This window comes from Salmo salar, chromosome ssa22 (genome assembly GCF_905237065.1).
Source record: "Salmo salar chromosome ssa22, Ssal_v3.1, whole genome shotgun sequence".
In the NCBI taxonomy this organism is placed as follows: Eukaryota; Metazoa; Chordata; class Actinopteri; order Salmoniformes; family Salmonidae; genus Salmo; species Salmo salar.
This window is the reverse complement of record NC_059463.1, coordinates 30,772,697-30,800,000: the sequence shown is the minus strand read 5'-3', so window position 1 is coordinate 30,800,000 and position 27,304 is coordinate 30,772,697. Positions and strand designations below refer to the sequence as shown.

At 39.2% G+C, this 27,304-nt stretch overlaps 1 protein-coding gene across 2 annotated transcripts in view; it reads right to left on the bottom strand.

Moving 5' to 3' along the window:
- The window catches only part of LOC106583187 (testis-expressed protein 264 homolog), a 146,693-nt gene extending 123,261 nt beyond the window's left edge, over window positions 1-23,432 (bottom strand). The window contains exon 1 of one of the 2 annotated variants that reach the window (XM_045705278.1): window positions 22,608-23,432. In XM_045705278.1, coding sequence (XP_045561234.1) covers window positions 22,608-22,865 — 258 coding nt within the window. In that variant the 5' untranslated portion in view covers window positions 22,866-23,432. The remainder of the gene's footprint in view (window positions 1-22,607) is intronic. The other variant, XM_014167091.2, reaches the window with a different exon arrangement.
- Window positions 23,433-27,304: the final 3,872 nt, after the last annotated feature.

Sequence of the window (27,304 nt, the reverse complement as noted above, 5' to 3'; positions counted from 1 at the left end):
TGATACACATATTATTAATACATAATATAATATGATAATATAATATATTATTATATTAACTGATAACATATATATATATAAAATATATATAACTGATATAATATATATATACACTATAATATAAAATATATAAATATATATAATAAAATAATAGATACTATTATTATTACATACATATGATAATATAAATATACACTTGATAATATATTATATTATATACATACATATTATTATTACACTTAAACAATATATAATATGAATAATAACAATATATATATATTATAATTATAATATATATATATATATATTATATGGTATTATCATATGGATTGGATATTATCACACATAACATAAAACGTTAATTATATTATAGATTTGACTGCTAATATATATAGTTTAATATTATTTATTATTAGACTACGAATGTCTTTATATTTAATATTATATTATTTTTAGGATTTACATAAAATACATTATATAATGTTTATAATATTACTTTATGGGAATATTTATATTTATTATATAATCGATATTTATTATTTTATTATTATTGATATTATTATAATGAATAATATATTTGGGCTATTATAATTATCTTATAAGATATCCACATTATTATCCACATATCGATAGATTAAATAAAGGAATATTACAAATAAAAGAAACATTTATTATATATAAATTTTATATATTAACATATTATATATTACATATTATTATCTAGATATTAATATTAATCTGGAATAATTAATTATATATAATATTAATGATATATATATAAATATGGATAATAGCTGCCGCGGAAGATATCTGGTTGAATTGTGTTGTTTAACACATATTCGCCTGCTTGTTATTATTATTATTATCTGCCACGATATTACTGATAACATATATTAATATTCACCATCTGCTATCTGCTCAAGCCCAATATTAAACCGTCTACATATTGCTTATTCGTTTTCATATATTTATATTTATTTCATATTCTGGCATTGTTTCATGGAATATGTTTGCTAAGGAGAGAGCGAGAACAAAGCAGGAGAGAGCCAGGAGAGAGAGAGAGAGCGAATGCAGAGAGCAGGAGAGAGAGAGAGAGAGAGAGAGCAGGAGAGAGAGAGAGAGCAGGAGAGAGGAGCAGGAGAGAGAGAGAGAGCAGGGTAGAGAGGAGAGAGAGAGAGCAGGAGAGAGAGAAGGAGAGAGAGCAGGAGAGAGAGAGAGAGAGCGAGCAGGGAGAGAGAGAGAGAGAGAGAGAGCAGGAGAAAGAGAAGGAGAGAGAGCAGCAGGAGAGAGAGAGAGAGAGAGAGTGAGAGAGAGAGAGAGAGAGAGATAATATTGCCGCTTATTATTATTATTATTAATATTATCGCCAGCTTATTATTATTACATGGTTGGTTACAGCCGCCGGCTATTATTGGTTATTATTATTATTCGCCGCTATTATTACGTTATTATTATTCCGTCAACACATATATATTGCCATTATTATTACATTATCATTATTCAACATATTCGCGTGTTGTTATTAATATTACATCTATTATTATTATTATCTCATATTATTATTATTATCTACACATACATATACATATTACTTGCCATGCATACATATTCGCCATGCATATTATTATCTGCCGGCGACATATATTATTCGTCATGGATAATACATAGTTGCCACGCATACATATTATTGGTTGCCGCCATTAACATATTGTATTATTATTATTATTATCTGTCAAGTATTACGGTTATTATTATTATGCTATTCAGCCATTATTATTACACGTTATCAGCATATTACATATTACACACTACTGTTTATTACATACATATATATCTGCCGCTTATTACATACACATAATCCGCCATATTACATTATTATCTGCCGCGCTACATATATATATATGACATTATTCCGTCAAGCATTATTATTCACACATGACATATTATTATTATCTACATATTATTCTGCCACGACATACATATTGGTTATCTGCCGTTTATTATTATATTAATATTATCTCGTCATCATTGGTTGGTTATTATATTCACGCTATTATTGTACATATTATCGTTTATTATTATACACATTATCCGCCACTTATTATTATTACATTATCTCGCCGCTGCGATATATTAATATTATCCCGCTTAATATTGCTTATTATTATCTTCGCTTATACAGGACATCGTATGACATTATTATTATCGTACATTATTATCTACGTTTATATATATCTATTGGCGATATATATTACATATCTGCCATGGACATATATACTGCTTACATGTATATTGTACGCCATTCCTATTCGCCACGCATATTCGCCTTCATTGTCTCATATTCGCCGCTTATTATCTCGCCATTCGCCGCTTATCTGCTATCTGCCGGCTATCTGCTATTCGTACCATTGTCTCGGGTTCAATCTGTCCCCATTAGTATTCATATCTTATTTGGTCTGCCCGTTATTATTCACATTATTATTATCTGCCTTATTATTGTTTATTATTATTCGTTCTGCCTTGACATATATATTATCTGTTCGCCCTGCTATTTGCATTGCCATATACATATCGCCATGCATATATATTCGCCTGCCACATCAGCCCGTTATTGGTCAACATTATTATTATTATTATCTGCCCACCACATACGCTTAATACATTATTAGTTACGGTCCCGCCTATTATTATTACGCTGTCTGCCGCTTACGGTTGGTTATTATATAGCCTTCCGCCGCTATTATACATATATCTGCCGCATACATATTATTGGTCTGCCGGCTGTGACATATATTAGCAGTTACGGTTGGTCGCCATATTACATATTCCGTCACGCACATACATATATTATTCGTCATGACATATACATATCTGTCATATATTTTGCCGCCATACATATATTGGTACATATCGGTCACATATATATATTATTGGTCCGCTTATTACATTATTATTATTATTCGCCGCCATATGGGTCTATTATTCAACATTATTATCTATTATTGGTCTTGTCAGTTGATATACACATGATCTGTCATTATTATTATTATTATCTGCCGTGGCTTATTATTATTATTATTATTATTATTCATTTCAGCTTAATATTATTACATATTTGCCATATACATATTATTGTTGTCATTATATATATTATTATTATTTGTCGGTCATGCATATTATACACATATTTATTAGCATATACATATTATTATTACATATTCGCCGCTTATATACATATTATTATTACCGCATATTATTAATATTATTCCTCGTCACTATTATTATTATTATTCGCCGCTTACTTATACATATTACGTCACATTATTATGCTATCTGCCGGGCTATTAACATATTGCACGCACATATACATATTATCTGCCATTATTACACACATCCGCATATTATTATATCTGTCACGCATTATTATTAATATTCATTGCTATATTATTCGTATGACATATTATTATTATTGTCACGACATATATATTATTATCTCGTCATACATATATACATATCGCCAAGTATTGGTTATTAAGATGGTCTGCCATTATTAGCATATGGCGCACGATATTGTCATTATTATTCGTTCGTGTTTATTATTACACATCGTTGTCGCTTATTACTATTGCCATTCGCGCTTATATTATTATCTGTGCCATTATTAGATATTATTATCTGTCATGGTTATTAACATATTATCTGTCAATATTATTATCTTGTCAGTTTATTATATGTATATCTGTCATTATTGGTCTACATATTGTTATTATTCGTTACTTAAGTTCTGCTATTCGTTACGCTATTCATATCTGCTATTCAGCGCTATTATTAAGTATTATCTGTCACAGGTATTTTGTTATTCGCCATATCTGCCATCTGCGCTATTGTCTGCCCGTTATGTCCTTATTATCATCTGCTATCTGTCTTATCTCTCGATGTCTGCTCATTATTTATCAGACTATCCATTCATCTCTTATATCTATCTTATTGAATCTTAATATCTGTCTTATTATTATCTCAGTATTCGTCTTATTATTATCTGTCTGTCTTTATATCCGTCCTGTTGTCTTACATGGTTGTTATCTGTCTCACCTTACACACCTAATATCCTGCTGTTCATAATATTTGTTCGTTTTTATTACATATTGCATCACACATTTCATTAATAACAGTTGTAGCGTTACGATACACGTCATTATTATTATTATTATCTGCCATGCACACATATATGTCCCGCAGCCCATTACTATTAATATTCGTCTCGCCCTTGCTATCGCTTAATATTACAACGTCTGTTGTTATTGTTCTAACATTATTATTATTTTATTATATGCTATGCATTCGCTACCCATTATTATCTGTTCACCTATATACATGATATATTATCATTCTATTCGTTACGGTATATTTATTCTATTCAAGTTGGGCGACATTCCCGTTCAGTCATTAATATCGCCATATTATTCTGTTTATTCGCCATTATTCCGCTATTCAAGCCGCTATTATTCCTTCCGTTGTCTGTCAATGATTATTCCATATTCAAGTCATTATTATTATTCCGTTATCTGTCAATAATATATTATTCCGGTTATCTGTCATTATTAATTGTCTGCCGTCATTATTATTGGTCTGTTATTCGTTACGACATATTCTATTATCTGCCGCTTATATCTACTATTCAAGTCTGCTAGTCTGGTTATTCGTTGGCGATATTATCTATCTGCCGGGCGAGCATTCTCCATATTGCTGCCTGTCACATATATCCGCCATTTACATATTATTATCTATTGCCATATTACATGTCATTTCTCCCGCCGCTTATTATTATTATTATTGGTCTTTGCCGCTATTATTGGCATGTTACGTATTGGTTATTATTATTATATTATCGCTTATTAACATATTACGTTGTTATTGGTTATTGTTATTGTGTGCCATTATTATCTTGTCACTATATTAATATTCATATTCGCCGCATTATATTACATTATCATTTACATATTATTATTCGCCATGCATAAATATATTATTATTCGTATGACATACATATATTCGTTACGCATACATATTATTACATATCGTGCCACATATTATTATTATTATTACGGTCTGCCATTAATATTATTATTACGTTATTCGCCATTACATAATAACGTCGCCATTACGTTATTATCTTTTGTCACGCATATTATTCGTATATTAATATTATTGCATGCCATACATATATCCGCATTATTATTATTATTCACACATATTATTCATTCGCTTACAGTATATTATTATCTTTATTATGCACATATCTGCTCGCATGAATATATATTGTTATTTATATACCTGTCTGCCATGATATAACATTTATATATATTACATGTTAGATGAGAGAGGTTATGAGAGAGCAGGAGAGTTAGACAGAGAGAGCAGGAGAGAGAGAGCTGAGTTGTTTGTCAAAGCTGAGAGAAACGTGCTGCAGAGAGCAGGAGAGCGCAGCTTAGAGAGAGCAGAGGGAGCCGGAGAGAGCGGAGTGGTTTTGAGAGATTTAGATTTGCCAGAGTGAGAGAGAGAGAGAGAGAGAGAAAGAAAGGGAGAGAGAGGGCAGAGAGAGAGAGAGAGATAGAGAGAGAGGTATTTGTTATGGAGAGAGAGAGAGAGAGAGAGGAGAGAGAGAGAGAGAGAGAGTAATGAGTGAGAGAGAGAGAGAGAGCAGGAGAGAGAGAGAGAGAGAGCGAGAGAGAGAGAGAGCGAGAGCAGGAGAGAGAGAGAGAGAGAGCAGTGAGCAGGAGAGGAGAGAGAGAGAGAGAGCAGCAGGGAGAGAGAGAGAGAGAGAGAGCGGCAGAGAGAGAGAGAGAGAGAGAGAGCAGCAGGAGAGAGAGAGAGAGAGAGCAGAGAGAGAGAGAGAGAGAGAGAGAGAGAGAGCGGCAGGAGAGAGAGAGAGAGAGAGAGAGAGAGAGCGAGCAGGAGAGAGAGAGAGAGAGAGAGAGGTCTGACAAGCAGGCTTACAGAGAGAGAGACTGATATGAGCAGGTGAGGTTTCTGTTGCAGGAGGAGAGACATGAGGTTTGCTGCTAGAGGAGAGAGTTTGTCACAAGGAGAGAGAGGCTTATTACAGTGAGAGGGTTTAATGCTAAGGAGAGAGACAGAGAGAGAGTTATGAGAGAGCATGAGAGATAAGGAGAGATATTAACATATATATATTTGTTTGGTTTGCCCAAGTTTATATAACCATTATTATGATATTTGACGGCAGGTTTGGAGTGGTTTAAGGAGAGCCTATGGTTTATATAGCCTATATATTTGCTTTATTTATATATGAGAGATATATATTCTTATTTTGTAGAGATATGCATATATGTATGGAGAGGTATGAGACAGGCACATTTCTAAGTTACATGAGATGAGAGAGAAAGAGACATGAGAGAGAGAGAGAGAGAATGAGAGAGAGAGAGAGAGGGCAGGTAGAAGATATGGAGTGCAAGGAGAGAGAGAGAAGGGATATGGGAGATGCTGGTGTTTGCAGATAGTATATTTTGCCATGGTAGAGGCAGAGAGAGTGTTTGCATAAGGGAGAAGAGAGAGAGACGGCATGAGAGCAGAGATATATATGGTTACAGATATATATATATATATTTTGCCAAGGCATAAAGGTAGAGATATATATATAGACATGGTTTTGCTACATATATGATGTGGGTGGAAAGATACAATATATACATATATATTTACAAGATATATAGGATAGAGATAGGTAAGGTTCTTGCTAAGTAGATGGAGAGAAGAGGAGAGACAAAGAGCCATATGAAAGAGAGAGGAGATAGAGAGATGGTTTTGAGAGAGAGAGAGAGAGTTAGATATAGAGAGAGAGAGATAGTTTGTTGCTATGGTATGAGAGAGAGAGATTGTTACAAAAAGATATATATATTTGCAGAGAGATGGAATAGAGAGGTCACCCTGTTATGTGAGAGATAGAGAGAGCCTGCTATGAGAGAGAGATATATGCAGATATATAGTTTCACATGAGTAGAGATAGAAAGATATTCTTCATGTAAAGAAAGAGAGAGAGAGAGACTGTTATAGAGGAGGAGGAGAGAGAGAGTTCTAAGCGCCATATGGAGATATCTTAAGATATATGGAGAGAGATTATTAAGTGAAGAGAGAGAGAGAAGATTGCTATAGAGAGAGATGGAGATGAGACTGTTAAAGAGATATAAGATGAGTTTCATGAGAGATATAGAGATAGGTCTGTTACAGGTAGAGAGATATATGGTTTATATGAGAGAGAGGAGAGATATGTTACACAGAGAGAGTAGAGAGTGGTCTGTTAACAGGAGAGAGAGAGACAGGGAGAGCCTTGTTAGCAGAGGGAGAGACAGGGTTCTGTTGCTGGGTTTCTTAGAGAAGAGAGCAGGAGCCTGCTGTTGCTATGAGAGAGACAGGTTCTGCTGGCATGGTAGGCAGGTGGGGTAGAGATATCTGCCACATATTATTCGCTCTGCTGTACTATCTGCCGCATGAATTTTGCTCCTGCTGAGCTCCCGTTAAGCGCGATATTCTGCTCTGTACACCATGGACATCATTCATGATTCCTTCCTGCCAAGGCAGAGGTAATGCTATACCCATTCCCCCTCTATCTTCCTCACTTCCTCCGCTCCCAGACTCGCTTTACATGGGCTTCCTTCCTCCTCTCTTCTGCAGATTCGCCAAGGTTATGTGATCATCTGCTATGGTCAAGATTCGCCAGATATTCTGCCCAAGATCACTTCTATATTCATAATATATATGCTGGCCTGTTTACATACATTCCTCCGGGTCCATGTTTGTATATCTAAACAGAGATGTATGATCTGTCTGTAGCAAGATAAGATATCTCACATATGTCTGTCTATGACATATTCTGTTATAGAGATGGGCTTTGACAGGTTCATAAGACGAGATATTATATTCAAATTCTCGATTCCTGTTCAGTTTTGTTGTGGATATTCGTGCCAAGAATATTGTTTGCCCATATATTCCGTCTTTCCGCCCTTCCTGCTCCTCCTGCTCTTTCCATACATATCCTTCCCTACCTGTTTTACATATTAAGATACGGCGACATATATTGCTGTGGCCATGGCGTTATTGGTCATTCCTCCTCCTGCCGCTTACATACATATTCGCCCTGTACTCATTATCTGCCCTGCCGCTTATTATTATTATTACTGGTCTGCCCTGTCTGTCAGTTTATTATTATTATCATTATTATTATTATTATTATTATCATGCATTATTACACATATTACGTTCACCCATTACATATCTGTTCGCCCGCCGGTTTATTATATGTTATCTGTATGAATCGTTGGTTCATGACATATTATATCGCCATTATTGTCTACATCTTCATTTATTCGCTATTCGCCGGCTTATTGGTCCTATTCGTCGGGCTATTGGTCTATTATTCAAGTCACACATATCTTCCGCCATTCAAGTCATGACACATTCGTCTGCCGTTTAATATTATTCCACATTCGTGGCTTATATTATTCATTATTCCGTGGCATATTATTATTCCACATCCGTTAATACTTATTCATCTTCCATATCCAGTCACGATTATTCGCTATCTGCTGGTCTATTGGCTTATTATTCCGGTTATCTATTGGTTGTTATTCTTCTATTTCGAGGAGCGAGAGGAGAGAGGCGAGAGCGAGAGAGAGCAGGAGAGAGAGAGCAGGCGAGCAGGAGAGAGAGCAAGCGAGCAGGAGAGAGAGAGAGCGAGCAGGAGAGAGAGAGAGCGAGCAGGAGAGAGAGAGAGAGCGAGCAGGAGAGAGAGAGAGCGAGCAGGAGAGAGAGAGAGCGAGCAGGAGAGAGAGAGAGCGAGCAGGAGTGAGAGAGAGCAGGAGAGAGCGCAAGCAGGAGAGAAAGAAAGAAAGAGAGAACGAGAGAAAAAGACAGACAGAATGACAAGGAAATAGACCGACAGGTTAATGTGTTACACACCAGTTGCCTAAATGAATAACTGACAGAATTTCTTCAGAAAGTATTCCTTACCCCTTGACTTAATCCACATTATGTTAAAATCAACATGGATTAAATAAAAATAAAAAACTCACCCATCTACACACAATACCCCGTAATGACAAAGTGAAAACATGTTTGTAGAAAATGTTACACATTTATTGAAAATGAAATACAGAAATATCTAACTGGCATAAGTATTCACACCCCTGAGTCAATACATGTTAGAGTCACCATTGGAAGAGGTGAGTCTTTCTGGGTAAGTCTCGAAGAGATTTGCACACCTGGGTTGTACAGTCTCGGCCAAAAGTTTTGAGAATGACAAATATTAATTTCCACAAAGTTTGCTGCTTCAGTGTCAGATATTTTTGTCAGATGTTACTATGGAATACTGAGGTATAATTACAAGCATTTCATAAGTGTCAAAGGCTTTTATTGACAATTACATGAAGTTAATGCAAAGAGTCAATATTTGCAGTGTTGACCCTTCTTTTTCAAGACCTCTGCAATCCACCCTGGCATGCTGTCAATTAACTTCTGGGCCACATCCTGACTGATGGCAGCCCATTCTTGCATAATCAATGCTTGGAGTTTGTCAGAATTTGTGGGTTTTTGTTTGTCCACCCGCCTCTTGAGGATTGACCACAAGTTCTCAATGGGATTAAGGTCTGGGGAGTTTCCTGGCCATGGACCCAAAATATTGATGTTTTGTTCCCCGAGCCACTTAGTTACCACTTTTGCCTTATGGCAAGGTGCTCCATCATGCCTTTTCCAGCATTGTTCGTCACCAAACTGTTCCTGGATGGTTGGGAGAAGTTGCTCTCGGAGGATGTGTTGGTACCATTCTTTATTCATGGAGGTGTTCTTAGGCAAAATTTTGAGTGAGCCCACTCCCTTGGCTGAGAAGCAACCCAACACATGAATGGTCTCAAGATGCTTTACTTTTGGCATGTCACAGGACTGATGGTTGCACTCACCTTGTCTTCTCCGGACAAGCTTTTTTCCGGAAAGGGGATTCATCAGAGAAAATGACTTTACCCCAGTCCTCAGCAGTCCAATCCCTGTACCTTTTGCAGAATATCAGTCTGTCCCTGATGTTTTTCCTGGAGAGAAGTGCCTCCTTTGCTGCCCTTCTTGACACCAGGCCATCCTCCAAAAGTCTTTGCTTCAGTGTGTGTGCAGATGCACAGTGGCCTCTATCATTCTTAAATGGAAGAAGTTTGGAAGTACCAAGTCTCTTCATAGAGCTGGACGCCCGGCCAAACTGAGCAATCGGGGGAGAAGAGCCTTGGTCAGGGACGTGACCAAGTGCCCCCCTTTGGACTCCCGTTGTTGAACATGTAACTGCCATTTCCTGCAATCTAGAGCAAAAATACTCTATTATAGTGTGGTGCCTGGACAATGATTACATAGTGGCGCAGCCAGTCCACAAGATGGTGCAGTGCCCCTCTTACATTCTTTACCACAAAGACAGTTTGATGTCACACATCAGAGAAGGTTGACTTGAATGGGAATATCTGCTGTTTTAATCCTCCATAGGAAACCTATTGAAATCATAGAAATATAGATCATAGAATAGACATGATCATTTAAGTTGATATTCGATGGTAGGTGGACCGGAGGCCATCTTTGTGGTAGTAATTAGAAGTAAAAGTTTCAATCCAATAAACATTTAAATATGTACCAGCTAAATTGCATTTGTCTGAAGCAGGGGTTGAAACCGGTTCAGAGAACAAAACCGAATACCAGAAATGAACAAAAAATGTTGAGGAACAGAATCAGAATGAAAGTGATCTATACAGTTTGGGAACAGAACCGTTATTTTAAAAGCATGGGAACCGGTTAATAATGTTCTGAGCATTTTTTTCTAGTCCCACAAATACCCTCACTCTGTCACTCAGAAACTTATTCCAGTGTCTGCCTGCCTGCCAGCTGAAAATCTTTGCCAGTGCTTCTGTGTGTAGGCTACCTGCCCCTCCCCCTGAAACACAGTCTATTGTAGCCTACTGACGTTACAAGCGTGATTCAAAAATTAGAGAGATTTTTTTTATTAAAGACTGGATTAACTTTTTCAATGCTAATTAAAAAGGTACTATAGGTCTTGTTTCAAATTGGATTTATTAAGTGCCACTCTGCACACAGAAGCTTGTTAGCTAGCTAGCTTGTTAGCTAGCTAGCCAACTTTTTGAAGTTCAGACATGAAAAGTTCCTTCATAGAAGCCACTCCTCAGTTGGTATAATTCTGTGGGCCTAATTCAGATAATGCATGTCATAACAACAAGATTACCAGTGCTTCAAGAAAAGCCTCCATCGTCTCTCGCTCTCTCCCCACAAAATTTCTGTTGCATCTTGCACCCTACACTCATCTGTCCAGTAGCTTGCCTGCTCCATAGCAAGATACTCTATCCGCACTGATTGGTGAAGTAATTTAATATTAAGCTAAATGTAAATACAAATCTTAGGTTTAAAATGGAACGATATAAAACGTCACTTTTTTGGGGTTCGAACCGGTTCAGAACTCAACTTCAGGTCGGACCTATGTAACGGAACGAAAAAAAAAAGATGGTTCTGTTCAGAATGAACATTTATTTATTTTGGGATAGGTCCATTCTATGATTGGTTGAAGGAAATTGATCATACGAAGATTGTGGGAGCTGTACTTTTAGATTTCATTGCAGCCTTTGATATTATTGACCATAACCTGTTGTTGAGAAAACTGGTGTTATGGCTTTTCAACCTCAGATTGCCATATCGTAGAATCAGTGCTATCTAATAGAACTCAAAGGGTTTTCTTTAATGGAAGCTTCTCTAATGTTGAACATGTAAAGTGTGGTGTAACACAGGCCAGCTCTCTAGGCCCACTTCTCTTTTCACCAATTACCTGCCACTGGGATTAAACAAATCATGTGTGTCCATGTATGCTGATGATTCAACCATATACAAATCAGCAACCACAACTAAAGAAGTCATTAAACCCTTAACCTTTTCATACATGAGATCCAAATATACTGCACAAAAAAATAAAGGGAACACTTAAACAACACATCCTAGATCTGAATGAAAGAAATAATCTTATTAAATACTTTTTTCTTTACATAGTTCAATGTGCTGACAACAAAATCACACAAAAATAATCAATGGAAATCCAATTTATCAACCCATGGAGGTCTGGATTTGGAGTCACACAAAATTAAAGTGGAAAATCACACTACAGGCTGATCCAACTTTGATGTAATGTCCTTAAAACAAGTCGAAATGAGGCTCAGTAGTGTGTGTGGCCTCCACGTGCCTGTATGACCTCCCTACAACGCCTGGGCATGCTCCTGATGAGGTGGCGGATGGTCTCCTGAGGGATCTCCTCCCAGACCTGGACTAAAGCATCCGCCAACTCCTGGACAGTCTGTGGTGCAACGTGGCGTTGGTGGATGGAGCGAGACATGATGTCCCAGATGTGCTCAATTGGATTCAGGTCTGGGGAACGGGCGGGCCAGTCCATAGCATCAATGCCTTCCTCTTGCAGGAACTGCTGACACACTCCAGCCACATGAGGTCTAGCATTGTCTTGCATTAGGAGGAACCCAGGGCCAACCACACCAGCATATGGTCTCACAAGGGGTCTGAGGATCTCATCTCGGTACCTAATGGCAGTCAGGATACCTCTGGCTAGCACATGGAGGTCTGTGCGGCCCCCCAAAGAAATACCACTCCGCACCATGACTGACCCACCGCCAAACCGGTCATGCTGGAGGTTGTTGCAGGCAGCAGAACGTTCTCCACGGCGTCTCCAGACTGTCACGTGCTCAGTGTGAACCTGCTTTCATCTGTGAAGAGCACAGGGCGCCAGTGGCGAATTTCCCAATCTTGGTGTTCTCTGGCAAATGCCAAACGTCCTGCACGGTGTTGGGCTGTAAGCACAACCCCCACCTGTGGACGTCGGGCCCTCATACCACCCTCATGGAGTCTGTTTCTGACTGTTTGAGCAGACACATGCACATTTGTGGCCTGCTGGAGGTCATTTTGCAGGGCTCTGGCAGTGCTTCTCCTGCTCCTCCTTGCACAAACGCGGAGGTAGCGGTCCTGCTGCTGGGTTGTTGCCCTCCTACGGCCTCCTCCACGTCTCCTGATGTACTGGCCTGTCTCCTGGTAGCGCCTCCATGCTCTGAACACTACGCTGACAGACACAGCAAACCTTCTTGCCACAGCTCGCATTGATGTGCCATCCTGGATGAGCTGCACTACCTGAGCCACTTGTGTGGGTTGTAGACTCCGTCTCATGCTACCACTAGAGTGAAAGCACCGCCAGCATTCAAAAGTGACCAAAACATCAGCCAGAAAGCATAGGAACTGAGAAGTGGTCTGTGGTCCCCACCTGCAGCACCACTCCTTTATTGGGGGTGTCTTGCTAATTGCCTATAATTTCCACCTGTTGTCTATTCCATTTGCACAACAGCATGTGAAATGTATTGTCAATCAGTGGTGCTTCCTAAGTGGACAGTTTGATTTCACAGAAGTGTGATTGACTTGGAGTTACATTGTGTTGTTTAAGTGTTCCCTTTATTTTTTTGAGCAGTGTATCTCTAACGGTCGCCCCAGAGTGAGCGGTTTCATGCACATGATGTCAGAATGCACTCACTGTTCCAAAATGTGATTATTACGCAACAGGACAGTTAAATGGCGCTGCCTGCTAATTATCTATAAGCTGTTTCAACTTGTCAATTTCAAATTATTTTCGAACAAGTTGTATTTTCGATCAACAGTTTGAATTGAGGTGGGTTCCTGCCTTCTCATTAATTCACATACATTTTCTGGCTGGCGCTCGCATTGCCTTCCCTGTTGTTTTCCTTACAAATAATAACTTTGGACATGTGTACGTTCCTATCAAAGTAAGTTCCTTATTTTCTGTATAACTGATAAGGGAATTATATAATAAAGGTAAATTAATCATACTGATTAGTAATTAATAGTTATGTAGCATGTGTAATGAATAATTAAAGTACTGAACGAAAGGCCCATAAGGTCTAGTAGAAGACCCGGGAGGAAGGGAAATGTGTGTGTGTGTGTGTGTGTTAGTTAGACTAAGGGAACTGTAGACGTGTGTGTGACCCGACCTGAAGAGGCTTGGAAGAAACAGGGTAGCCTTCAAGGTCCCCCTAATCTCGGGGGAAAGGAACAGGCAGCGCTAGATAGTGATTAACAGTGGTGAGAAGTCCGGGGAAGGATTCTATTCACCTACTGTTCGTGTGTATGGGTGTGCGTAGGATATCTACGGTTTGTGTGGAGGTATGTGCGTAAGCGGGGAGGGAGCATAAAATTAACTTCTTTGTGTAATATACTTCAGAACGTTCTCTGAATAAACTGAACAGACCTTTTGCAGAAAACTGAGTCCTTGCCTAATTATTATTAACCCAGTGTCTTACAAACCTTGGGGATTAGTCAAGGCTTATTGATTGTTAATTATTATCGTTGGGATTCGGAAATTCCCGTGACAATAACGTGTATCATTTCTACTGTAGGCACATACAGTAAGTATAGAGCATAATGTACTTAGTTTAATTCACATTTTCAAGTACTGATGACAAATAATGCATTCCGATTATAGCATAGATTGTAATGGACACCTATGGTGTGTGTAAAATACTTTTTTGAAGTTTGTACTGATTATAATGAGCTAATGCTAAGCTATTTGCCAGCTACGTGTGGCGCCATGTTTGTTGACATTATACAATGCATTCTGGGTGTCACATAAACATCTCTCAGAACAAAGATGTTATAACAAAAGGAGGGAAAGGAATGGTTCACTCATCTTTCGGGTAAACTTCCGGAAGTGAATAAAGGGAAGTGAATGATCATAGACGACACACCCCCTTCAACATGCATACTATAAACAGACCAAACTCATCATCTCCTCTTATTATCATATTTGGTTGATGTGAAAAAACAAACATGGCACAAACTACCCATCGTCGAATTATTTTCGATTTCTAGAAAGCGTTTTTTTCTATCAATTATTTCGATCATTGGTGAGCTCACCTGTTATGTGACTAATTATAAATAGTAATTGCTATTAACTAATTCAAAATGTTGTTTCTGTCAGACGAGAGTTATAAAATTATGACCGCTTGTGTTACATCAATCTTTCCTCAGTTAGCGCTATGACAAATGTAGCCTACATTTTCCGGTTTGTATGATTGTGTTATGCTGTAGCTACTTCTGTGAATGTCTGAACATTGCATCCAAAAATAATATTGTGGCTGTTGAACAAGTTGAGGAGACTAAATTACTTTGTGTTAAACTGTCATGGTCAAAACATATAGATTCAATGGTGGTAAAGATAGGGAGAGGTCTATCTGTAATAAAGAGATGTTCTGTTTTTTTGACACCACTCTCCACAAAGCAAGACCTGTGGGCTCAAGTTTTATTGTCCAGTCATATGGTCAAGTGCTGCAAAGAAAGACCTAGTTAAGCTGCAGCTGGCCCAGAACAGAGTGGGCTAATATTAATACTGCGCATGCCAGTCTCTCTTGGCTGAGAGTTGAGGAAAGACTGACACCGTCACTTCTTGTTTTTATAAGAAACATGAATGTGTTGGAAATTCCAAATTGTTTGCATAGTCAACTTACAAACAGCACGGACACACACAGACTTACCCCACCAGACATGCCACCATGGGGTTTTTTCACAGTTCCCAAGAACAAATTCAACGAAACGCACAATATTATTCAGAGCCATGAGTGCATGGAACTCCCTTCCATCTTACATAGGGCAAGTGAACAGCAAACCTTGTTTTAAAAAAGCTAATAAAGCAACACCTGAAGGCACATCCCCTCTCCCCAATGTGACCTACTTGTTGTGTGTAAGTACTGACTGATAGATGCACACACACCCCATGTTCATGTTTTTAAATTGGAAATGATTTTGTCTTGAATATATTATTCACTATGTTTCGGACACCAGTAAGACTAGCTGTCGCCATTGGCGTCCCCTAATCGGGATCCTAATAAATCAAATAAAAATGTGAGGTAGGGCTGGGAGATATTGCAAAAATATATCAAGGTCATTTTTTTTTTAAATTGGACGGTATGACGATATTTTTCGTTTTTGAATAATTAAGGGTTCTACATTTCCTTTATGAGTACTGATAAATCCTAGGGTGTCAACACAAACAGTTGAAGTCGGACGTTTACATACACTTAGGTTGGAGTCATTAAAACTTGTTTTTCAACCAATCCACAAATTTCTTGTTAACAAACTATAGTTTTGGCAAGTCGGTTAGGACATCTACTTTGTGCATGATACAAGTCATTTTTCCAACAATTGTTTACAGACAGATTATTTCACATATAATTCACTGTATCACAATTCCAGTGGGTCAGAAGTTTACATACACTAAGTTGACTGTGCCTTTAAACAGCCTGGAATATTCCATAAAAATATGTCATGGCTTTAGAAGCTTCTGATAGACTAATTGACATCATTTGAGTCAATTGGAGGTGTACCTGTGGATGTACTTCAAACTCAGTGCCTCTTTGCTTGATTTCATCGGGAAATCAAAAGAAAACTAGCCAAGACCTCAGAAAAGAAGATTGTAGACCTCCACAAGTCTGGTTTATCCTTGGGAGTAATTTCCTAATGCCTGATGTTACCACATTCATCTGTACAAACAATAGCTAAAATTCACCCAACTTATTGTGGGAAGTTTGAGGAAGGCTACCTGAAATGTTTGACTCAAGTTAAACAATTTAAAGGCAACGCAACCAAATACTAATTGAGTGTATGTAAACCTCTGACCCACTGGCAATGTGATGAAAGAAATAAAAGCTGAAATAAATCAATCATTCTCTCTACTATGATTCTGACATTTCACATTTTTAAAATAAAGTGGTGATCCTAACTGACAACAAACAGGGAATTTTTACTAGGATTAAATGTCAGGAATTGTGAAAAACTGAGTTTAAATGTGTTTGGCTAAGGTGTATGTAAACTTCCGACTTCAACTGTACATTCCGCTATGCAATCTGGTTTCAAAGCTGGTGATGGGTGCACCTCAGCCACGCTCAAGGTCCTAAACAATATCGTAACTGCCATCGACAAGAAACAATACTGTGCTGCCGTATTCATTGACCTGGCCAAAGCAAACTACTTCTCTGATAGAGTTCAGTGTGTCAAATCGGAGGGCCTGTTGTCCGGACCTCTGGCAGTCTCTATGGGGGTGCCACAGGGTTCAATTCTTGGGCCAACTCTTTTCTCTGTATACATCAATTATGTCGCTCTTGCTGCTGGTGAGTCTCTGATCCACCTCTACGCAGACGACACCATTCTGTATACTTCTGGCCCTTCTTTGGACACTGTTAACAACCCTTCAGATGAGCTTCAATGCCCTCCAACTGCTCCTAAATACAAGTAAAACTAAATGCATGCTCTTCAAGCGATCGCTGCCTGCACCTGCCCGCATCACTACTATGGACGGTTCTGACTTAGAATATGTGGACAATTACAAATACCTAGGTGTCTGGTTAGACTGTAAACGCTCCTTCCAGACTCACATTTAACATCTCCAATCCAAAATTAAATCTAGAATTGGCTTCCTATTTCGCAACAAAGCATCCTTCACTCATGCTGCCAAACACACCCTCGTAAAACTGACCATCCTACCGATCCTCGACTTCGGCAATGTCATTTACAAAATAGCCTCCAATACCCTACTCAACAAACTGGATGAAGTCTATCACAGTGCCATCCGTTTTGTCACCAAAGCCGCATATACTACCCACCACTGCGACCTGTACGCTCTCGTTGGCTGGCCCTCGCTTCATAATCGTCGCCAAACCCACTGGCTCCAGGCCATCTATAAGACCCTGCTAGGTAAAGTCCCCCCTTATCTCCGCTCACTGGTCACCATAGCAGCACCCACCTGTAGCACGTGCTCCAGCAGGTATATCTCTCTGGTCACCCCCAAAGCCAATTCCTCCTTTGGCCATCCCTCCTTCCAGTTCTCTGCTGCCAATGACTGGAACGAACTACAAAAATCTCAAACTGGAAACACTTATCTCCCACACTAGCTTTAAGCACCAGCTGTCAGAGCAGCTCACAGATCACTGCACCTGTACATAGCCCATCTATAATTTAGCCCAAACAACTACCTCTTCCCCTACTGTATTTATTTATTTATTTTGCTCCTTTGCACCCCATTATTTCTATTTCGCACTTTCTTCTACTACAAATCTACCATTCCAGTGTTTTACTTGCTATTTTGTATTTACTTTGCCACCATGGCCTTTTTTGCCTTTACCTCCCTTACCTCATATTGTATATAGACTTTTCTACTGTATTATTGACTGTATGTTTGTTTTACTCCATGTGTAACTCTGTGTTGTTGTATGTTGTCAAACTGCTTTGCTTTATCTTGGCCAGGTCGCAATTGTAAATGAGAACTTGTTCTCAACTTGCCTACCTGGTTAAATAAAGGTGAAATAAAAAATAAAATAAAAATTCTAAGTGATTTCAATGAGTCTTTCTCCACTCTGATTTTTTTTTAATACTGTTCAATTCAACTTCAACTAAAACAAATTTCAGCACTTATTATTTCTGCATTTCCTGCACTCAATTGCAGTGGTGGAAAAAATACCCAATTGTCATCCTTGAGTAAAAGTAAAGATGTGTTAATAGAAAATTACTAAATTAAAAGTGAAAGTCACACAGCAAAATACTACTTGAGTAAAAGTCTAAAAGTATTTGGTTTAAAATATACTTAAGTATCAAAAGTAAATGTAATTGATAAAATGTACTTAAGTATCAAACAATTTCAAATTCCTTATATTAACCAAACCAGATGGCACCATTTTCTTGGTTTTTTTTGTATTTACGGATAGCCAGGGGCACACTCCAACACTCAGACATCATTTACAGACAAAGCATTTGTGTTTAGTGAGTCCTCCAGATCAGAGGCAGTAGATGACCAGGGATGTTCTCTTGACAAATGTGTGAATTTGACCATTTTCCTGTCCTGCTAAGCATTCACTCACAGATCACTGCACCTGTACATAGCCCATCTATCTACCTACCTCATACTGTATTTATTTATTTATTTATTTATTTATCTTGCTCCTTTGCACCCCAGTATCTCTACTTGCACATTCATCTTCTGCACATCTACCATTCCAGTGTTTAATTACTGTATTGTAATTACTTCGCCACCATGGCCTATTTATTTCCTTAACTTACCTCAGTTGCACTCACTGTATATACACTTTTAGTTTTCTTTTGTTCTACTGTATTATTGACTGTATGTTTTGTTTATTCCATGTGTAACTCTGTGTTGTTGTATGTGTCGAATTGCTATGCTTTATCTTGGCCAGGTCACAGTTGCAAATGATAACTTGTTCTCAACTAGCCTACCTGGTTAAATAAAGGTGAAATAAATAAAATAAAAATTCAAAATGTAACGAGCATCAGGGAAAATGAATGGAGTAAAAAGTAAAGTATTTTCTTTAGGAATGTAGTGAAGTTATTAAAAATAAAAATAGTAAAGTAAAGTACAGATGCCAAACTAAAACTACTTTAGTAGTACTTGAAAGTATTTTTACACCACTGCTCAATTGAGAATTTCCACACTGCCACGTAGGGCTGCACGATATGGGCAAATAATCAAGGACTTGTTTTTGACCATATGTTGCAATTGCGATTTGACTTGCGAATTAGAGCAAAACTGTTGGAATCATGGAAATATAATGACTTTTCTAATTCTATAGTTAGAATATAATAGTGGGCACTTTGAATACAGTGTTGTTTGAGATGAAAACAAATTAAAATTCCAGGGAGGAGTTATTGTGACAGGGTAGGAACTAAAGTGTTGATAAGTGTTTCCTAGGGGACCCTATAAGCTTTGGCTACATTGCATGGTTTCTCATAACTACTTCATGTAGCTAACATATTTTTGCTTTGCATATTCCTCTTTGATTTAGAAGATACTGTTGCACAAACAACATGCTGATTTAGGTCTACACCATCACTGGTATTATCAGGCTGTATTAGCTAGCTACGTTTGCTCTTAGTATATTTATTAGGTAGCAATTAGCATCTCATAAGATTTAGGGCAACTTGCTAAGAAAAGACAAACTTGCTGTTTGCTGATGTAAGAAACACAAACTACTCATGTCATTATAGAACGCTTGTGGATTTATATTAAGAAGCAACAATGTTGATAACAATGCTGTTTTCACTTTGCATGTGCTGCATTGACCATGCAGACTGAAAGCAAGTGTCTGTGGTTGAGGAACATTCAAATGCGCTCCTTGAGTGACAGGGGGCGTGGCTAGGTCTGTGTGGAAAGTAGCACAGAGAGAAAGAGCGGAGAGAGATGACTCAAGTAGCGAAGTAAACTATAAAAATTGACATTACACATGGCATATCACATTTAACAAACTAAATATTCAAATACTGGTATAGAAGGTAGAGTAAAAACCCAAACCGGTCCCTGCATCAATACCAGAATATCATAAAATACAGTATACCGCCCAGCCCTAATCTGAGTCAGTGTCCAGACTTCAGTTAGTCTACTATTCCAACTACTAGGCTACTACACTCTCAAATTTCATCCACATGTCAGTCGGATGAAAAATGAGCAAATAGACTTATTACTTGTGGAATATGTTCCAAAATGTGGTGTGGTTCAATGATAACACTGACATTTTGTCGAGGCTAAGATGAGTGGTCGAGACAGTTGCCCGCAGACAGAAGTGTACGCATCAATTCAGGTTACAAGACATGTGTAGGCCTAATGAATAACAATCACCAAAAAGTGTTTTGAATGAAATTTGGTGATTGTTATTCATTAGGCCTACACATGTCTTGTAACCTGAATTGATGCGTACACTTCTGTCTGCGGGCAACTGTCTCGACCACTCATCTTAGCCTCGACAAAATGTCAGTGTTATCATTGAACCACACCACATTTTGGAACATATTCCACAAGTAATAAGTCTATTTGCTCATTTTTCATCCGACTGACATGCGGTAATGATAAATAGGGTAATAGCCTACAGTTTTCTTGGAATATACACCAGGTGTACAAAACATTAAGAACACCTTCCTAATATTGAGTTCCACCCCTCCCTTTTGCCCTCAGAACAACCTCATTTCATCAGGGCCTGGACTCTACAAGGTGTCGAAAGCATTCCACAGGGATGCTGGCCCATGTTGACTCCAATGCTTCCCACAGTTGTGTCAAGTTGGCTGGATGTCCTTTGGGTGGTGGACCATTCTTGATACACACGAGAAACTGTTGAATGTGAAAGACTTAGCAGCATTGCAGTTCTTGACACACTCAAACCGGTGTGCCTGGCACCTACTACCATACCCTATTCAAACGCACTTAAATCTTTTGTCTTGCCCACTCACCCTCTGACTGGCACACATAGACAATCCATGTCTCAATTGTCTCAAGGCTTCTCAAAATCCATCTCCTCCCCTTTATCTACACTAATTTAAGTGGATTTGACAAGAGACATCAATAAGGGATCATAGCTTTTACCTTGATTCACCTGATCAGTTCATGCTCTTTTCATTACATATTCATAATGTTATGTACACTCAGTGTATGTTTTAATTATTGTGATAGGCTCATGTTTTACCAGTACGGTGTACCCCAACTATTTATTTTGCCGGTACGCCCTACCGTTCTGGCTTACTTTCACTCCTGGTCTTGCAGGAATTTCACATCACAAATGTAATCTTCAACCTGTTTCTCTTGTAGCCTGTCTGCTCCTATTACCATTGGGTCACATGAGCGTATCCAGTCCATCCTACTCACCTCCCAGCCTGTGTTCAGCCCTTATCATCAGTTAGCCTAGATGTGTACTGAGATCCTATCTAACAGGCAGCTGTTGTGTGGCTGCCACAGCTTGTTGACTAAACACCCAGGCTCTTGTAAGGACTGAATCCATTAAAATACAGTTCCCAGCTGTATTTTTACAGGTGGTGCATTACAGTACAGGTATAGTAAAAGATTAACAAGGATGTAACAATGATACTCCACGAACTGTTGCAGTGTAAAATTTCTAAACAGTGGGGCATCGAGAAGGAGGCCTGACACTGGCCTAGGAACAACCCTCAGACACTTTGTTCTTACAGCCACTGTGTCAGAAGAAATTCCCCACAAGCACTATAAATGAAAATGAACAGAACTGCATTCATACTAGTCAGAGTGTACTTACTAGACTAGACTATATTTAGTGTCATAAGTTCAGTTCTCATCTGACCCATGGGAGGGAGGATTTGCCCATCTCGTTGACATTTATGAGACAGTTGTATGCTAATGCCAAAGTAAACTGGAACCACAATAAGGGGGAAATCATCAGCTGTGCAACGTGGCATTGTACAGCTGACTTTATTAATGCTCCCAAATCAGAATTCACATTCAGCTCTCTGGATTCAAGGCATGTCCCTTTGAAAAGAGTGGCCAGTGAGAAATCATCTGAAAGTGAGGACAGTTTATTTATATAAGTTATTCTCTCTCACGCACACACACACACACACACACACACACACACACACACACACACACACACACACACACACACACACACACCTCTCTCTCTCTCTCTCTTCAGGTGCCTTACCTCTGTGGAGTCATCATAGGACACACGGATGGTATTGAGCTTTGGCCCAATACTGACAGTCTCTGTGAAGGCTGCACCACAGTCTTTATAAGGTCCTTTATGGAGTTTGTAGGCAATAGTAACGTTTTTGATATAAGGCGACCCTGTCTTGATATTGACCTCAGTGAACAGCCCAGAGTACACAACAGCTGCAACCACCGTTACAATCAAACATAAGATGAGAAACACTATCAGTGCTAAAATAATAGAGTCAGACATTTTCTACACTAACACTGGTGCCACTGATGTAACTCAACCTCTTCCAAGTGAAACGTTCTGTTTTGACAATGTCAAGCTCTATATGTAGTGTCAAGAAGAGCCTCCTCGGAATGTACAAATTAGCAGACAGTCTACAAACTACAAAGCGCAAACGTCATGAATAAGATATCCCCGATATTTGAAAAGAAGATGCTTGTGATGTAAAAACGAGAATAATCCGTACAACTGTTGTTTGTATTCATACGATTTTCCGTGATAACTGAAGGTAGGACGAAAGATTTTTATAACTAACCCAAGATAGACCAGAGCCTGTCGTTTCCAATGGAGCAAATTAATCATAGTCTGCAGCACAAGCACGGAGGTGGGCAGAGCCAAGCACAAGCTAGTGAGATCCTATTGGCGCGTTTTAGAACTTATTTGCATATTTTCGTTAGGGAACGCTTACTCTGATGTGCGCATGTGCAGTAACTCACCCCGCCCTTGCACTCCTTTTAAACATCGTAATTTTTTTGAAACTTTGGCAAATGGTAATTATACGAAACGCAGACCACTCTGTTTGTAACCAATTTTAGTTTTGGAAACAGAAAACTATATGCAGATCAAATGTTTCATCGATGAGAACATTTGCAGAATCTTGGCCAAAATCCATCTCGCTCCATCTTCTCCCACTGCCAGCCACTGGGCTTCCTCTCATCATATTTGGTAGTGAGTTGAAACGCCAACAGGATGCTTCACATGTATACATCCGGTGAGATATCTGGCTCATTGCTCATCTGTGTTAGGACGGTAGCCTTATATAGCCTAACACCGTTTATTTCCCTAAACACATGAACATGCTTCCCGGATAAACCATCTAGCCTCGTATGAAGGGGTGTCTCTTTTCGACGAAGCTATATTCATAAAATAACACAACATTTGTGCATTATTGTGAGAATTATTATTACACTATCAATAGGCTGGTTGGCTAGTCCAGGTGCCATTTATTTTAAAGTAGCTAAAATATATTACCACGAGACTACAACCGCATCCTGTTACACTCTATGGTTGTGTAAACTTCGTAGGTTCCTTGACCATAGAGATGCGTACATGGGGCGTGTTGAGCGGATCACTTTTGTCATTGTAGGTCACCGCCTTTCAAAATGTTCATTATGGGGATAAAAAATGCCAGACTTGCACCTACGTGTCGACTGCATGAACTTTACAAAAATTATTTTGATCAAAGGTCAAGAAGTTTTCACTACAGTCAACTGCAAGTTTCTGCAGTTGCTCTTCACCAACTTCATCCTTCAGCCATCGCCTGCATTGTGGGAGTTTTTTTCAACCAATCATTATGGTGTTTTGTTTGACCCACACAAACATAACTGAAACCAGAACCAACTTTGCCTCAATGGTTGTGTACAAATTGATGTGATATTTGAGGCTCACTTTCTCACTAATTGATTGTACAATGTACACACATATTTTCAGTTTGTAAGTGTTTTATGGGGATTGGAGACATTTATTTTGACATGAACAACGCATAAACAATGGCAACACTGCCATGTTGCACTTAGCCTTGTTGTTGGAAAAAATCTGTGCATGATGACAGAGCACACAAAATGTACTTTTCACTGAAGTTTTCAAAATCGAAAGTTAAATGTTTCCATCGCATTTTCAACTCTACCGATAGTTTAGTCACGAAACTGATGAGTTAAATAGCAAATGTGCCTACTCTGGTTTTGGCACATGCGCTGTAGCCAACAGCTCTAGTCTACATGATGAGATTATTATGGATAAGAGCCAGAATATTTAAGCATCGATCATCATGTAACCAGAATAAGACCCTCGATATTTATTGTAATGGAGCATCAAGATCCCTGTGTACATTCACCACCCTGTGAAGTTCATCATACATCATTTCATCTGTATCCTTATAAACTACTTGGTTTCCTGAGTCGTGGGAGGACCATGTGGGAGGACCATATCACCATATCATGTGACTAAGTTAACTTCAATATGATGGTTATTATATTAATATTTGTGTATAAAGGAGTTTCCACCGACATTTCTCGCAATATTAATTTTAGACACAAAAAGATCCCACCATGTCGAGCAAACAAATTTTCTGTTGGCATTTATCAAATTCTACCGAAACGTATTTTTTCCACCACAGCTGTCGTGATTTTTTTTATAATGTATGACTTTACTAGCAAAACTGGATGGAAATGTGGTTAGTGTACTACTTTCACCTCCCCCAACTTCACTCTTCAACTTCCGTCTACAGTTGGTTGTTTTCGCCTTACCACTCAAATGAGCCCATTGCATTATCTACTACAGTTTCAGGTAATCAATCAAGCTTGTGATACTGGGAACAAGACTAACTTGTATATTGTATGTATTTGAGTACGTCACATTATATATGATAACTATTTGGTTTTAATAGCATCACCTCTTGAAGAGCGTAGTCAGAACTACATATTTCTGATTATTCCATGCAAAACAATTGCGTACATTTAGCTCTATCATCAGAGTTGTAGCCAGGCCTGCTGCAACTTGGTTTCGGAGCATTTTTTATTATTCTGTACGTAAATCGAGACACTCCATACAGCATATGATATGTTTCATAATGAATGTGTTAATTTGTGGATGTCCTTCCCCCATTTCGTATTATATGTTACGAATTACAATTCGTATTATATGTTACAAATTTGCAAAACGTATGATATGTTACGAATTCTAGCTAGGTAGATAATGTTAGCTAGTTGGCTAATGTTAGCTAGGCTAGGAGTTAGGCACTAGGGTTAAGGTTAGGGTTCAGTTTAGGAGTTTGGTTAAAGGGTTATGGTCGGGATGGAGAGGGGTTAGCTAAAAGGGTTACGTTTAGGGGAAGGGTTAGATAACATGCTAAGTCATTACAAAGTAGCTAAAAAGTAATAAGTAGTTAAAAGTTGCTAATTAGCTGAAAAGCTAAAGATGTCTGTGATGAGATTCAAACTCGCAACCTTTGGGTTGCAAGGCATTTGTGTTATGTCCCTACCCACCCACCCCACTTTTGTAACCACCTGTCTTACAAAACCATACCAAACGTAACATATCATACTAATTGGAGTGTTCCGGATTTACTTTTACCATCAGATCCTCCTCTCCGAGTTGGGCATCTCCGGCACGGCCCACGCTTGGATTGCGTCCTACCTGACAGGTCGCTCCTACCAGGTGGCGTGGCGAGAATCTGTCTCCGCACCACGTGCTCTCACCACTGGTGTCCCCCAGGGCTCTGTTCTAGGCCCTCTCCTATTCTCGCTATACACCAAGTCACTTGGCTCTGTCATATCCTCACATGGTCTCTCCTATCATTGCTATGCAGACGACACACAATTAATCTTCTCCTTTCCCCCTTCTGATAACCAGGTGGCGAATCGCATCTCTGCATGTCTGGCAGACATATCAGTGTGGATGACGGATCACCACCTCAAGCTGAACCTCGGCAAGACGGAGCTGCTCTTCCTCCCGGGGAAGGACTGCTCGTTCCATGATCTCGCCATCACGGTTGACAACTCCATTGTGTCCTCCTCCCAGAGTGCTAAGAACCTTGGCGTGACCCTGGACAACACCCTGTCGTTCTCTACTAACATCAAGGCGGTGACCCGATCCTGTAGGTTCATGCTCTACAACATTCACAGAGTACGACCCTGCCTCACACAGGAAGCGGCGCAGGTCCTAATCCAGGCACTTGTCATCTCTCGTCTGGATTACTGCAACTCGCTGTTGGCTGGGCTCCCTGCCTGTGCCATTAAACCCCTACAACTCATCCAGAACACCGCAGCCCGTCTGGTGTTCAACCTTCCCAAGTTCTCTCACGTCACCCCGCTCCTCCGCTCTCTCCACTGGATTCCAGTTGAAGCTCGCATCCGCTACAAGACCATGGTGCTTTCCTACGGAGCTGTGAGGGGAACGGCACCTCCGTACCTTCAGGCTCTGATCAGGCCCTACACCCAAACAAGGGCACTGCGCTCATCCACCTCTGGCCTGCTCGCCTCCCTACCTCTAAGGAAGCACAGTTCCCGCTCAGCCCAGTCAAAACTGTTCGCTGCTCTGGCACCCCAATGGTGGAACAAGCTCCCTCACGACGCCAGGACAGCGGAGTCAATCACCACCTTCCGTAGACACCTGAAACCCCACCTCTTTAAGGAATACCTAGGATAGGATAAAGTAATCCTTCTAACCCCCTTTCTGCACTCAACAGCTTTCCGAAACGTCATAATTTCAAAAGATACCCTTTCTCAGCCTCAGACATTTGTGTTTGAAAAAAATGCAGCACTCTAATGCTGTTTGCATCGTTTTGAACATCCACTAACATAGTGACCCCTCCTTCCACAGATATCCCCTAATGTCAATTTTCTCAATGGCAGCAACGCACTAGGAATCCTGTCTTGGTTCTCCCTGACCTATTCCTATCTGAG